Source organism: Astatotilapia calliptera, chromosome 23 (assembly GCF_900246225.1).
Source record: "Astatotilapia calliptera chromosome 23, fAstCal1.2, whole genome shotgun sequence".
NCBI classification, from domain to species: domain Eukaryota; kingdom Metazoa; phylum Chordata; class Actinopteri; order Cichliformes; family Cichlidae; genus Astatotilapia; species Astatotilapia calliptera.
Genome location: NC_039323.1, coordinates 8,370,008 through 8,384,536, shown reverse-complemented (window position 1 = coordinate 8,384,536; position 14,529 = coordinate 8,370,008). Strand labels below are relative to the sequence as shown.

General features: G+C 41.6%; 3 protein-coding genes across 8 annotated transcripts; 1 reads left to right on the top strand and 2 right to left on the bottom strand.

The window, feature by feature from the left end:
* Positions 1-7: 7 nt before the first annotated feature.
* Positions 8-4,269, top strand: dcun1d4 (DCN1, defective in cullin neddylation 1, domain containing 4 (S. cerevisiae)). 3 transcript variants are annotated; one of them, XM_026159706.1, is made up of 11 exons: positions 8-81; positions 1,373-1,443; positions 1,541-1,580; positions 1,786-1,873; positions 2,009-2,097; positions 2,199-2,269; positions 2,518-2,609; positions 2,772-2,880; positions 3,052-3,156; positions 3,326-3,428; positions 3,536-4,269. In XM_026159706.1, the coding sequence occupies exons 1-11, from the start codon at positions 63-65 to the stop codon at positions 3,589-3,591; spliced, it is 843 nt and encodes a 280-aa protein (XP_026015491.1). In that variant the 5' UTR covers positions 8-62; the 3' UTR covers positions 3,592-4,269. The 3 variants fall into 3 exon arrangements, with proteins under 3 accessions (XP_026015491.1, XP_026015492.1, XP_026015493.1); XM_026159707.1 differs by lacking the exon at positions 8-81 and adding an exon at positions 596-660; XM_026159708.1 differs by lacking the exon at positions 8-81 and adding an exon at positions 1,005-1,065.
* A 1,667-nt stretch (positions 4,270-5,936) lies between these two features.
* Positions 5,937-12,751, bottom strand: LOC113016928 (serine-rich adhesin for platelets-like). 4 transcript variants are annotated; one of them, XM_026160123.1, is made up of 2 exons: positions 9,760-12,751; positions 5,937-9,348 (listed from the first exon to the last, which is right to left on the bottom strand). In XM_026160123.1, the coding sequence occupies exons 1-2, from the start codon at positions 12,712-12,714 to the stop codon at positions 6,271-6,273; spliced, it is 6,033 nt and encodes a 2,010-aa protein (XP_026015908.1). In that variant the 5' UTR covers positions 12,715-12,751; the 3' UTR covers positions 5,937-6,270. The 4 variants fall into 4 exon arrangements, with proteins under 4 accessions (XP_026015908.1, XP_026015911.1, XP_026015909.1 ...); XM_026160126.1 differs by having other exon boundaries at positions 5,937-9,759; positions 10,177-12,751; XM_026160124.1 differs by having other exon boundaries at positions 5,937-10,176; positions 10,588-12,751.
* Positions 12,729-14,529, bottom strand: lrrc66 (leucine rich repeat containing 66). The gene is made up of 4 exons (XM_026158185.1): positions 14,316-14,529; positions 13,776-14,109; positions 12,805-13,688; positions 12,729-12,752 (listed from the first exon to the last, which is right to left on the bottom strand). Exons 1-4 carry the CDS (start codon positions 14,340-14,342, stop codon positions 12,729-12,731), a joined length of 1,269 nt encoding a protein of 422 aa, XP_026013970.1. The 5' UTR covers positions 14,343-14,529.

Genomic DNA, 14,529 nt, shown 5'->3' with positions numbered 1-14,529 from the left:
GACAAGGCCCGCCTATTGGCCGGTCTGCGGACTTCCCACAGACAGTTGTATGTTTCATAAAAATGCACTCTGATGCGGCAAGTAAGTAGTAACGTTAGAGAGGTTTTTCTGGATCAATTTGGGACCCCATAGCGCGTGTGGCACAGACGTTAATAGTCTTGCTCTGTTTTGAACAACAGTTTTGTCTCATGGTCGTGTGGCGTTTGATGAGGACGCGTGAATTCTGTGCTATTTGCTGCTCTCTTTGTATTTGCTAGTGCTGTCTTGTGCGACAACAAAGGGAGGATAGCTGGTGTAATTTTAGCTGTTTGGACATGTGGAAGGTTATATTTGACACTGAAGGTTTTGCGAAGTTAATTTTTCGAGTCGCGTTAGCGGTGCTCGGCTGAATGCGGCTGACGTTAGTTAAATTCAGATGGTTTTCGATGGTTAAACGGCGTGTTGAGCTGTTTATATTCATCTTCATGGGTCACGTACAGCAGGTATCAGCTCACATTTGGCATCCACGCAGGACCATTGCAAATCGGTCAATATTCTGGTCAACTGCGGACTCTTACAGGGAATGAAAATTGTGACGCAGTTGTGTAAAACAGCTTTCATTGCCTGCTGCAGCACTGCCGCCGGGTTTTGCGCCATCTACACCAGCTGCTGCAAACGCCTGTGCGTTGGTTTTGTGCCAGAACACATATAATGTTGTATATTTTTCAAACAACGTAAAATGCATTCAATCAGTTGGTGTAAATGTTGGGGGTAGAAGGGTCTGAGAGAAGTAGTTGTTTTGCAAATGCATGGGAATTGTAGTTTAGTATCCCAAACAGAGCTTAGCTTCCAATGGCCTGTTTAGAGGAAATGGACTACAACGCCCATACGTCCAAACTCTCCAGATACTTTGTAAACTCTGTGCAAGTTGCGCGTCTGCACTGCTATTTTAGGTATGCAGCTAGTGCTATCTGCTCGGCAGTGTACTGGTTTGAGTGTGGTTTTGGCCTCTGAAAAAACGTTAAAATCATCGGTGTTTGGTGACAGCTTTTAATCGACAGTGCACAGAAGGCTTGAAGCGAGAAGGTAGCATGCATGATCGTTCTCACGTCTTTAGAGGAATGCAGTCCCTCCCTCATTCGTGTGAGATATTTTCAGCAACGTAGATCTTTGAAAACTGGAAATCAAGCGATAGTAGTGCGTGCTCTGTGAATGTTGTGTGATTCCTAATCAAAGATCACCTGAGATTTGAGTCCAGTGTTCTTACTGGGGCTGTGATGATGTCACCTTCTTGTACCCTTGTGCTCATGCCAAGCATGATCAGGAGCATAAAGCTGAGTGTCACGGTTTAGTTTAGTTCTTTTCTGACGTTATATTTATTTTTTGGAAATAGATTTTCAGCTGAATTCCCACTTGACTACACTGGCCAGCATCCATAAGATCCACCACACCTTGCACAGGCTGGTAAATGCATATTAGCAATATGTTTATGTGTGCTTTATTTTAGCATGCATGTGCCCTGTACATCTGTGTCCTACTCACACATATTTGTTTTGAATAGAACTTGGCAGAAGACGTTGGACAGGACAGCCACCCCTCAGGTAACTATACAGCTGCTCCTTTTTTTATGTTTTTTTAAATCAGTTTAGTGTTTTTATCAGGCCAGATGTACATTAACATATCACTTTCTGAAGTGGACTCTCAGTGCTTGGCTAGTACTCAAATGTTTTGCTATAGAAAGTTGGCATATTGCATGTCGTTCTTAAAGATTTATTCTTTCATTTTCTCCTCTGTTTACTTCCCTAGCTTGTTGCTCTAAAGCCATGCCTCCTAGGAAAAAGAGGAGACCCTCTGCTGGAGATGACATGTCAGCCAAGAAAAGTCGCCAGGACAGGTGCGAGATCCCTTTAATTAAATATTCAGTGAACTTGAATATGTGCAGTACACAGTTTATTTTGCCATTCGTAAACATATAATAAACGGTGTACTGCACGTGTAGCATGGTTGAAATTTTCTTTTTCCTTCACAGCGTTTTCAGAAAACATGAAACATCCCAAATCCGAGAGGAGGAGATGTTTTCTAGTAAAAGATGCTTGGAGTGGTTCTATGAATATGCAGGTGAGCACTTACTGGACACACTCTTAGTTTCATTGCATTTGACCTCTTCTCAGTGCATACATGGGAAATTGCTGCTATTGACATTTGTTTATCATGAATAGGCTGCGATGATGTGGTGGGTCCAGAGGGCATGGAAAAATTCTGTGAGGACATCGGGGTGGAGCCGGAGAATGTAAGCGCATATTTAAAATCTTTCATATTTCGACATCTGTTTATCTCTCTGGCATTTTCTTTAATGACATCCTTTTGGAAGTGGTGACAATTTGCATTTCTGATCATTTCTGAGACTTTATAAAAGTCTATCTTTTAATCTGCATTCTCAATCAGCAGTCCTAGACCTTTAAGGTCATGTGATATGTAATGGATTGAGTATCTTGTATTTAAGAATATCTGCAACTGTCATTTGTTGCTTGTGCTCAGGTGGTGATGCTGGTTCTTGCTTGGAAGCTGGATGCCCAGAGTATGGGATATTTCACCCTTCAGGAGTGGCTGAGAGGCATGGGCTCATTGCAGTATGTCATTTACTTACTTTAGTGCTTTTTTCTTCTTCTTCATTTTTTTAAAATATAATACAGTTTTCAAGATTTCCTATCTAGATTGATGTGTTTTCTTAGTGTAACTTGCATTAAATTGGATCCTGTAACATACCTAAGCTAGTTTTCTGCTGCCGTCAGGTGTGATTCGACTGAGAGGCTGAGGAATTCACTTGACTACCTGAGATCTGTCCTAAATGACAGCACCAGCTTTAAGCTCATTTATAGATATGCCTTTGATTTTGCTCGGGTGAGTGGAGCAGTCAACACACAGCATTCAACAACCAGGTTAAATTCATTTGAACAAATACAAAAATCTCAGTAAGAAACAGTAAATATTGTAATCTGGCTGTCTGACTTGACTGTCTGTTTGGACTTGTTGCATTGATTTGAGAAAGTCTTGGGTGTTCTGATTGTACAGGAAAAGGATCAGAGGAGTTTGGACTTGAACACAGCCAAATGTATGTTGGGGCTTCTTCTGGGAAAGACGTGGCCTTTGTTTCCTGTGTTTAATCAGTTTCTAGAGGTAAGCAGTTTGGTTGGTTGGGGTGTTTGTTTTGTTTTTTAAGAAAATCAGTCACAGAAGTCTCGTGGAGTAGTTGTATATACCATCATTTGTTGCCCATTTTAACCTTGGAAAGAGCTGTTGTAGCTAAAAAGCTATCACTCTAAAGGATTTATTTGTTATTCCTCAGCAATCAAAGTACAAAGTCATCAACAAAGACCAATGGTGCAATGTTTTAGAGTTCAGCAGGACAATCAACCTGGACCTCAGCAACTATGATGAAGATGGTGCCTGTAAGTGAGCACACATTTACGTGTAGCTGAGTGTTACCCAAATACTAATTTTGTAATATACTGAAATTTGTGCCTCATCTTTGTTTTTGTTTGTTTTTTTTCATTAGGGCCTGTTTTGTTGGACGAGTTTGTGGAATGGTACAAAGAAAGACAGATGTCATAACTGCAGCGCAAAAATGGGAAAGTAATACAACTGTGACAACAACGACTCTGAGAATCAATAACCAATAAGTAACCAATACAAAAAAAAGTAAAGGAGTGACTGTGGGTGCTTCCTGGGGAAAGGAGGGGTTTGGGCTGTGGGTGGGCTAGGGTGGGGTTGCTGGGTTTGCAGCCTGCATGCACGCTGCTCAGAGCGTGGAGGCAGGAGGGCTGCTGTGCTCCCTACCGAAGTTGCGTAGTGGGCAAGCTTGCAGCAATCTCCAGTGGCATTGCTCTCTCACTGTGACATGTCATATTGCTGTCTGTGTTAGGATAACGTGGTGTCATACATGGATGATGGAAGCAAAATGGTATTGTGTGGGAGAACCACTCCTCACCCCTTGTCTTCAGCACAGAGAAACTGAGAGAAGTGACCATTCATGCATTGTGTCTGAGTCTTAAATAGGGTCACTTTGACCTGGGCACATTAAAGTATTATACATCTGTGCAATGAACTTGAACTTGAGCTTTTCTGGACAGATAGCACTTAATTTTATTTTTTTTTGTCATATTTTGAGTTTCATAGGAGTACTTCAAGAAGCACACTGTGTCAAATGGTTGATTGCAAGTTTCTATTCTATTGATTTGTGCCAGTTTGTAGTTGTTTTTTGTTTGTTTTCTTCTTTCCCCTCCAGTTTTGATTGCTTCAGCTTTTTTTGTTGTTGTTGTTTTTTTTTTTTGTTTTTGCTTCTAGCTATTCATTTGCTAGCCCCCTGCAAAGGCTTCAGACCTCATAACACCAAACAGTTTAGCATTGCTGCTTACTAACTCTTATTACAGTACAGCGGTGAGCCACTAGTGCTCTGATCAGCATTTATTGGTCTGATGACTGATTTATGTATCTACGTTCTGTAGATGAGAGTATTACTGTGCCTCAAAACATGGAAGTCACTTTGTGTGTCCCACACACATACCAATAAACCCAAATGTACATACACGTGTGATAAGAGTACATGCACACAGACACACTGAGTGGTCAGGGATTATTTCAGGATGAACTCAGACTGTTTTGGCTGTGTTATAAGTTGACATAGAGCTAGTTGGTGTCCATTTTGTCTTGATATGTGGCATCTGTTTGTCTTCCTTAGTCCACTGATAGTTTCAGGTCTCCTCTTACCAGTAGCATCTCTCCCAACACTGACGGTGTTAATGTAACTGCAGTGGAAGACCGGTGACCCTCTCAGGATGAGGTCCTTTAGGCTTGAGTAGTAAGGTACGTTTGGTGAAAGTGTTGCTTTATACCACCCATAGGATGTACTCAAAACAGTGGACACTGACAGTTTGGAACTTTGTGATGATGCTATGCTGTTCTTTTCGCCTAGTATAATGTTCTTGTAACACATGTATAAATTTTTGTCTTTGGCTGTGATGTGATGCTGAATTGTCAGAAGATTTAATATTTGCATGCATGCTCCGACAGAGCCTTTTGTGAATGGATGAGATTTTTTGAAAACATTTTTCAAACTTTTTGTTTTTGTTTTGTACAGGTTTTTGTGCAAGTGTTTTGTGCTTAATTTCATAAACACAATCATGTTCTTTGAATTCTGATGATAAACATGATTGTGTCTATTAAGACCTGGAACACACCTGTAACCTCATGGTGGAACAGGAGTTCCCTCCTGCATTTACCCTTTGTTACACATCCTTACATATGCTGCAAAACTTTGGCAAACTGCAGGCAATGCAGACAGTAGCCTGTTTTGCTACTGTTGCACTACATTGTCATGACATACATAAACGCTTCCATAAATCCATTTCAGTTGAAAACTACACAGAAACCTTTGTCGTCACTACAATGCATCGACCATCAGCATAAACCTTAAGACTAAAGTAGTTGTAGGATTGCTTACCAAATACTGTGTAGAGATCAGTGGTTTAGTCTTCTCCCTTGATAATGCAGGAGGATGAACAGCCTTGTCCCAACTGTATATATGTATGTAAACTATGTGTCTATATGTCTGTTTTCACTATAACCTGTGTCTATACAAGTAAATAAAATGGTTTATTAACTTATTTATGGCTTATGTTCTGGTTATTTAGTTGATAGTTCACCCTTGTTTAACCTTATAATGTCAAGTGTATCACATTTAATGCATAGGATTTTGAGACCTCTACATCATCAGTTTTTGTACCTGTAATAGCTAAATAAATTGCACAAAAATCTGGGATGTAGCAAATATACAAATAAAAATGTATATGTGCAAATTGATATTTTTATTATTATTATTATTTGCTAAAATGTTCAATTAGAGATACAAAAAAAAATCTGTAAATTATTTCATGATTTAGTCTTTAACATCACTGAATTTAGGTTTTTATACACAAATTTGAGCCATCACACTGGACTTCCTTCAGAAGTCAGAAATTCTGTTCATGAATGCAAGTAAATAACTCATTTGGCATCTTATTTTGCAGAAATAAGTCAAACATGAAAGATAAGCATGGTGCATCGATAAAGACTGCATTTAAGTGCTCTGTGGCAGCCCTAGCCAATGAATGATTATAGCTTACATTTCATTCCAAAGTCACACATAATATACAATTCACAATATTTTTGACATTCACAGGATAACTTAAGCTCAGAGAATCATGCCTATCATCTGGGTGGCTTTTCAAGTGTTTAGCATGAATTGACTTGTCATTAAACATGACTGATGTTTGAAGTGTTTAAATAGATTGGTGGGTATTCTGGTGTAAGCGAAGAAGCAACAGGTTCCTCTGTGTTTTGTCTCTGTTGCTGATAGGTTCTATTTCCTTCCGAGCCGTGTTTCTTATTGTCCTGTGGAGATCTCCATGAAAGCCCAACGGCCTCCTCTGGCGGTAGTGTTACAGGAATAGGAGGTGGGGCAACTTGTGGTGGTTTGATGTCATGGCTCCTGTAGCGGGGAAGATCATACAACAAATCTGTAGCTCTTCTCTCATCTGGTGAAGCAGAGGGGAGATGTAATCGTGGCAGGGGTTTGATGTCTGGCTCAGACTTGCGATAATAAACACCGGTGTCAACTTGTGGACTGTGGTCATCAGCTGTAGGAGATACATCCCCACTGAAATCCACCGTGTCCCACATTTTTCTCTCTGATGACATGACTTTTAGGGCACTGAGGCCTTTTCTTTCCTTCCTATCAGAGAGCAAAAGAGGGCTTGGATTCTCATATGTGGTGTTGGGTGAGTTGTAAAGCCTGTGAAGAGCACCTCCGGATGCAGAAGAAGTACTATTGGCACTAATGGATGAGAATTTATGTGTTGGCTTTACATCTGATTTCCAACTGTCTTGCTTTATTTTAACGTCACTTTTGATGCTGGAGGAGTACAGCTGGGGAAGTTCTGGTTTTGCAGGTGAAGCCTGCTGTGGAGGTGTAGTATTCAGACCCGTCTTTAGTGCTGGTGTAGAGATTTTAGACAGATGATGACCAACACCAGTCCATTTTATCTCTGGTGGTATATCTGCATTTGCATTGTGTCTTTGTTCAGTCCTTCTCCTTACTTCATCCTCAAAGCTCAGACTGGATACTCTCTTTGGAGCAAGTGATGAATTTCTGTCCTTTTCACTTTCCTGTGCAACATTTACCATTTGGGTCTTGCCACTGGGGGAGAAAGAACTATCAGATAGCGATGAAGTTTTCATAATTGAACGCTTATAGATTGGAAAGTCAACATATGTCATGCCTGGAGGAGCTCTATTTTCTGTTATCTCATCTTCACTGCTGCTGCTGCTGGAAGAGGAATCAGAGGGTTTCACATGTTTGTTTTCAGGATTCAGAGAAGAGGAGTCTGGCAGAGGTGATGAGGGATATTTGGATGGTTGAGAACTCGGTGATGTGATTTCAAGGCGCTTTCTAAATCGGGAAAAACCAAGATTCATTGTGGCCCATCGTGACTGGAGCTCAGAGTTTATCTCTGGTGTTGTGCTGAAGTTGTCTTTTCGATTTTCCGTCAACTCATCTGTTATAACAACATACTTTTCTAATGTAATATTGGAATCTTTCTTTGAAATGTGAGGAAGCTTGTGTAGTGTAGAAGTTGGAGAGCCTAAGTTGCTAGCCATTTTAACAGGCTGGTCTGTAGTCCGACCTTCACTCTCATCACTGCTGGAGGAGGACTTAGGTGAACGTGTCTTGATATCCAGATGCTTTTTGACATAGGGGATAGTGCTGAGGCCTATTTCAGGCAATCTTGAATCTGGTTTAATTGCAACTGGGCGGTTTCTTAAATCTTCCATCCCCTCCTCATCTGAGCTGCTTGATGTGTAAATAGGATCATGACGTTTGGTTTGAGATTGTTGAAACCCCGTTGAGCCCAAACTCTGCTTCTTTGTCTGGCCCCTTTTTTCATCTTCACTGTCACTACTTGAAGATGACTCAGAAGCTGATAATACTGATTTGATGTCTGCAGTATGATGAACATATTGGGTTTTTGTGTAAAGCAAATCAGTTTCTTGCCTTGGACTATATATATCTTCTTGCTCCTGTTTCTTTATGTGTTTCGTTGTTTCCTCCTCACTGTCACTGCTAGAAGATGTGTCAGAATCTACTGATGGTGCTTTGATATCTAGGCGCCGCTTAACTCGAGGAATGTGTAGAAGATCAATGTTAGGCCACTTTGCATTTGGATCGGGACTCTTTGTTTGAGATTCTCTGAATGGGCGGGGTGGAATGCCCAACTTTCCTGGAACCTGCTGCACTTTGTGGCCTGCTTCATCATCACTTTCACTACTAGAAGATGAACTAGAGGCTGATGAAGGTTCTTTGAGATCTAAATCTTTCTTGATACTCCTGGGACGCTCAGGAGGAATGGCAGGCCTTCTTATGTCATGCTCACGACTGGCTTTTTGAGATGACCGATTTGGAAGAATTGGAATATGTACAGCTCCATGGTCTTGTTTCTTTACTGTTTCCTCCTCACTGTCACTGCTAGAAGATGTGTCCGAATCTACAGATGGTGCTTTGATATCTAGGCACCGCTTAATGTGAGGAATGTGTAGAAGATCAATGGTAGGCCACTTTGCATTTGGATCAGGACTCCTTGTTTGAGATTCTTTGAATGGGCGGGGTGGAATGCCCAACTTTCCTGGACTCTGCTGCACTTTGTGGCCTGCTTCATCATCACTTTCACTACTAGAAGATGAACTAGAGGCTGATGAAGGTTCTTTGGCATCTGAATCTTTCTTGATACTCCTGGGACGCTCAGGAGGAATGGCAGGCCTTCGAATATTATCCTCTTGATTTATTTTTTGAGATGACCTGTTTGGAACAATTGGCATATATATACCTCCTTGCTCCTGTTTCTTTATGTGTTTCGTTGTTTCCTCCTCACTGTCACTGCTAGAAGATGTGTCAGATTCTTTTGATGGTGCTTTGATATCTAGGCGGCGTTTAATGTGAGGAATGTGTAGAAGATCAATGGTAGGCCACTTTGCATTTGGATCAGGACTCTTTGTTTGAGATTCTTTGAATGGGCGGGGTGGAATGTCCAACTTTCCTGGAACCTGCTGCACTTTGTGGCCTGCTTCATCATCACTTTCACTACTAGAAGATGAACTAGAGGCTGATGAAGGTTCTTTGATATCGGAATCTTTCTTGATACTCCTGGGACGCTCAGGAGGAATGGCAGGCCTTCGAATATTATCCTCTTGATTTATTTTTTGAGATGACCTGTTTGGAACAATTGGCATATATATACCTCCTTGCTCCTGTTTCTTTATGTGTTTCGTTGTTTCCTCCTCACTGTCACTGCTAGAAGATGTGTCAGATTCTTTTGATGGTGCTTTGATATCTAGGCGGCGTTTAATGTGAGGAATGTGTAGAAGATCAATGGTAGGCCACTTTGCATTTGGATCAGGACTCTTTGTTTGAGATTCTCTGAATGGGCGGGGTGGAATGCCCAACTTTCCTGGACTCTGCTGCACTTTGTGGCCTGCTTCATCATCACTTTCGCTACTAGAAGATGAACTAGAGGCTGATGAAGGTTCTTTGATGTCTGAATCTTTCTTGATACTCCTGGGATGCTCAGGAGGAATGGCAGGCCTTCGAATATTATCCTCTTGATTTATTTTTTGAGATGACCTATTTGGAACAATTGGCATATATATACCTCCTTGCTCCTGTTTCTTTATGTGTTTCGTTGTTTCCTCCTCACTGTCACTGCTAGAAGTTGTGTCAGAACCTACTGCTACTGATGATGCTTTGATATCTAGGCGCCGCTTAATGTGAGGAATGTGTAGAAGATCAATGGTAGGCCACTTTGCATTTGGATCAGGACTCTTTGTTTGAGATTCTTTGAATGGGCAGGGTGGAATGCCCAACTTTCCTGGAACCTGCTGCACTTTGTGGCCTGCTTCATCATCACTTTCACTACTAGAAGATGAACTAGAGGCTGATGAAGGTTCTTTGATATCTGAATCTTTCTTGATACTCCTGGGATGCTCAGGAGGAATGGCAGGCCTTCGAATATTATCCTCTTGATTTATTTTTTGAGATGACCTGTTTGGAACAATTGGCATATATATACCTCCTTGCTCCTGTTTCTTTATGTGTTTCGTTGTTTCCTCCTCACTGTCACTGCTAGAAGATGTGTCAGATTCTTTTGATGGTGCTTTGATATCTAGGCGGCGTTTAATGTGAGGAATGTGTAGAAGATCAATGGTAGGCCACTTTGCATTTGGATCAGGACTCTTTGTTTGAGATTCTTTGAATGGGCGGGGTGGAATGCCCAACTTTCCTGGACTCTGCTGCACTTTGTGGCCTGCTTCATCATCACTTTCACTACTAGAAGATGAACTAGAGGCTGATGAAGGTTCTTTGATATCTGAATCTTTCTTGATACTCCTGGGACGCTCAGGAGGAATGGCAGGCCTTCGAATATTATCCTCTTGATTTATTTTTTGAGATGACCTATTTGGAACAATTGGCATATATATACCTCCTTGCTCCTGTTTCTTTATGTGTTTCGTTGTTTCCTCCTCACTGTCACTGCTAGAAGTTGTGTCAGAACCTACTGCTACTGATGATGCTTTGATATCTAGGCGCCGCTTAATGTGAGGAATGTGTAGAAGATCAATGGTAGGCCACTTTGCATTTGGATCAGGACTCTTTGTTTGAGATTCTCTGAATGGGCGGGGTGGAATGCCCAACTTTCCTGGAACCTGCTGCACTTTGTGGCCTGCTTCATCATCACTTTCACTACTAGAAGATGAACTAGAGGCTGATGAAGGTTCTTTGATATCGGAATCTTTCTTGATACTCCTGGGATGCTCAGGAGGAATGGCAGGCCTTCGAATATTATCCTCTTGATTTATTTTTTGAGATGACCTGTTTGGAACAATTGGCATATATATACCTCCTTGCTCCTGTTTCTTTATGTGTTTCGTTGTTTCCTCCTCACTGTCACTGCTAGAAGATGTGTCAGATTCTTTTGATGGTGCTTTGATATCTAGGCGGCGTTTAATGTGAGGAATGTGTAGAAGATCAATGGTAGGCCACTTTGCATTTGGATCAGGACTCTTTGTTTGAGATTCTTTGAATGGGCGGGGTGGAATGCCCAACTTTCCTGGAACCTGCTGCACTTTGTGGCCTGCTTCATCATCACTTTCGCTACTAGAAGATGAACTAGAGGCTGATGAAGGTTCTTTGAGATCTAAATCTTTCTTGATACTCCTGGGACGCTCAGGAGGAATGGCAGGCCTTCGAATATTATCCTCTTGATTTATTTTTTGAGATGACCTATTTGGAACAATTGGCATATATATACCTCCTTGCTCCTGTTTCTTTATGTGTTTCGTTGTTTCCTCCTCACTGTCACTGCTAGAAGTTGTGTCAGAACCTACTGCTACTGATGATGCTTTGATATCTAGGCGCCGCTTAATGTGAGGAATGTGTAGAAGATCAATGGTAGGCCACTTTGCATTTGGATCAGGACTCTTTGTTTGAGATTCTTTGAATGGGCAGGGTGGAATGCCCAACTTTCCTGGAACCTGCTGCCCTTTGTGGCCTGCTTCATCATCACTTTCACTACTAGAAGATGAACTAGAGGCTGATGAAGGTTCTTTGAGATCTAAATCTTTCTTGATACTCCTGGGACGCTCAGGAGGAATGGCAGGCCTTCGAATATTATCCTCTTGATTTATTTTTTGAGATGACCTATTTGGAACAATTGGCATATATATACCTCCTTGCTCCTGTTTCTTTATGTGTTTCGTTGTTTCCTCCTCACTTTCACTGCTAGAAGTTGTGTCAGAACCTACTGCTACTGATGATGCTTTGATATCTAGGCGCCGCTTAATGTGAGGAATGTGTAGAAGATCAATGGTAGGCCACTTTGCATTTGGATCAGGACTCTTTGTTTGAGATTCTTTGAATGGGCAGGGTGGAATGCCCAACTTTCCTGGAACCTGCTGCACTTTGTGGCCTGCTTCATCATCACTTTCACTACTAGAAGATGAACTAGAGGCTGATGAAGGTTCTTTGAGATCTGAATCTTTCCTCATGCTTCTGGAAGATGAATTTGACTCCGGTAATGGAGCAGTGATGTGTGAATGCTCTTTGATTTGGCTTTTTCTGTCTATACTTGAGTGTACTTTGGAATCTGCTTCACTGTCACTGCTGGAAGAGGATGAATCTCTTATAGATAGTGAAGGTGCTTTGGCATCCAGATTCTTACTCTGACTGGTATCCGAATAGACATCATGCCACTTTGTCCGCGGCTTTGGTTTAACTTTCACTGTGCTATCTTTATCAATTTCTAGCTTAACTGTGTGCTGGTCTGGCTCCTTATCACTGTCACTGGAATCGGAGGAAAACGAGTGCTCTGGTTTCACTGCAGGCTTGATTTGCTGGTCAGAGTTGGCTTTGTAAAGTGTAGACTCATCCTCACTGCTGTTTGAGCTGGAACTGGACACAGAATCCCGCTTGTGTTTTTTGGAAGGGGTTGCCACAGTAAGTTTTGACTTATTAGAAGAACCAATTATACTGCCTGACCTGGGAGATGGACTTTGAACAGAATCACTAAATTCAAATAGTTCTTCATTCTCCTCTAAATAACCAGGGTCTGTTGTGTGTGGTGACCATGGCTCAGAGGTAAATCCAGGCATTTTACTTTTGCCTTCTAGTGATCTTTGTGGCACCTCTTCTTTTGTAAGTATTGAGAAATCAGTTTTCTGTTGAAAAGGGTCCTTTGTCACCTTAGGAGCCTTAGGCATTGTGTGGTGCTCTTTGAATTCTTTTTCAGATAGTGAAGAATCAGAGCTTGAAGAAGATAGGCTTCTCTTTTCCTCTAGTTCAACAGGATCTGGGATGGGTTCAAACTCCATGTTGTGCCTATGTCCAGCAGTAGTGTGATCTCTGCCATCATTTAGTCTACCCTCTGAATTGCTCTGATGTGAGCTACTTTCATTTCCTGAATCTTCAGGAGTATGTTTAATATTCTGAGCCTCACTAACTTCACAATCAATCACTACATCATTATTGATGCTTTCCGGATTGCCACTGACTACAGTATCATAGTACTGTACGTTGCCATGTTCTCTGTAGTCTACAGTGGTAAATGTGACTCTCCTTTCCCTGTGATGTCCTGTCCTTTCTAGTTCCTCTCCAGTGGAAAAGGCCTCATTGTCATATTGTGTTTGTTCTACAGAGACTGCAGAGTTAGTTTCACGGGACCGTGTATTGATGTTCTTTTCGGTGACTCTTTTCCAAAGAGCATCAATACACGGTCTTGCAAGGACTCCAAGGATAAAGGCAATTAGAAATGTGATGAAAATAGATAGACACACAGCCAGTGCCAAGTCAGACTGAGTAACTGCTCCAGCTCCTGGACTTGTCCCATTACGTACACTCTTTGTGGGGCCTGCTTGGATTATGTATTGGCTGGTTTCAGACAAACTTCTAGGTTTTCTTCTTGCACCACCTATTTTACTGATTTGGAGGTTAAAAACAGACACAACCTGTTTTTCTTTAGACACACACACATACAGTCCCGTGTCACTCTCTGTGATGTCACTGATGAGCAGACCACCATCAGACTGGTTCACAGACATTTGACCATTGGGCGTCCACCACACTGAGTCTGGAAAAGATCACATTGATATGCAGTATTATCAGTTTAAATTGCTAAATATGCATTAAACATTTTTGCATCATTTTGATGTATTACCTTCTGCTGAACAGGACAGCAGTATCTCAGAGCCCCTGTGGACTGTCACATCCTGATGGAGCTCTGGGATGTTACCAGTACTGAGGCAGTTCAGTTCATCATCCTGCAGCTGAAGCAGATCTCTGCCTGAGAGGGTGGATGGAGAAGCACACATGATGCTCCAGACCTGCAGGCCTCTGTTGCTGTCAAAGGCTATCCGCCGTCTTAGACTGTGCATCCTGCAGTCACACTGCCACCTGTTTCCAAGCAGCCTAACTTCTGTTCCAATGTTTTGCAGGGTGAGGTACATTAAAGGATGGATGCTGGTCAACATGTTGAAGCTCAGATCTAGGACCTTTGAGGGCAATATAATATTTATGATGAGTTTGACTGGCAAAACAAATTGCAATTTAGATATTGACATTATCAGTTAGTTAGAGTAGGCATCAAGGTTTTAAGTCTAGCTTTTGAACAGATATCTGAAAAACAATCACCTGTATTTACACAAAAAGGCCCCAAAATACAAAAACAAACAACAACAACAACAACAAATGGTCTTACTTTGAGCTGTGGTAAATCCTGAAACATCTGTGGATGGAGACTTGTGATGAGGTTATGTTGTAAGTGTAACTCTTTCAGTTGCTGAAGATGGCTAAGTTCTCCCAGTCGTAGAGTTGAGATCCTGTTGAAAGAGAGTTGCAGAACCTCCAAGGATTCAATACCCTCCAGCCCTGAATGACAGAAAATCAGAGTTGCATTTAGAGATTACTGGGTA

Coding starts and splice junctions, on each gene's coding strand:
- dcun1d4 (XM_026159706.1), top strand. Junction 1,581..1,785: donor ACAGGACAGCCACCCCTCAG/GTAACTATACAG, acceptor TTACTTCCCTAG/CTTGTTGCTCTAAAGCCATG. Junction 3,157..3,325: donor TGTTTAATCAGTTTCTAGAG/GTAAGCAGTTTG, acceptor GTTATTCCTCAG/CAATCAAAGTACAAAGTCAT.
- LOC113016928 (XM_026160123.1), bottom strand. CDS start 12,714: ATGCCTGGATTTACCTCTGAGCCATGGTCACCACACACAACAGACCCT. Junction 9,349..9,759: donor CTTCTAGCAGTGACAGTGAG/GAGGAAACAACG, acceptor AGTGACAGTGAG/GAGGAAACAACGAAACACAT.
- lrrc66 (XM_026158185.1), bottom strand. CDS start 14,342: ATGTTTCAGGATTTACCACAGCTCAAA. Junction 14,110..14,315: donor AGGATTTACCACAGCTCAAA/GTAAGACCATTT, acceptor TTGCCCTCAAAG/GTCCTAGATCTGAGCTTCAA. Junction 12,753..12,804: donor CAATGCCTAAGGCTCCTAAG/GTGACAAAGGAC, acceptor TACTTACAAAAG/AAGAGGTGCCACAAAGATCA.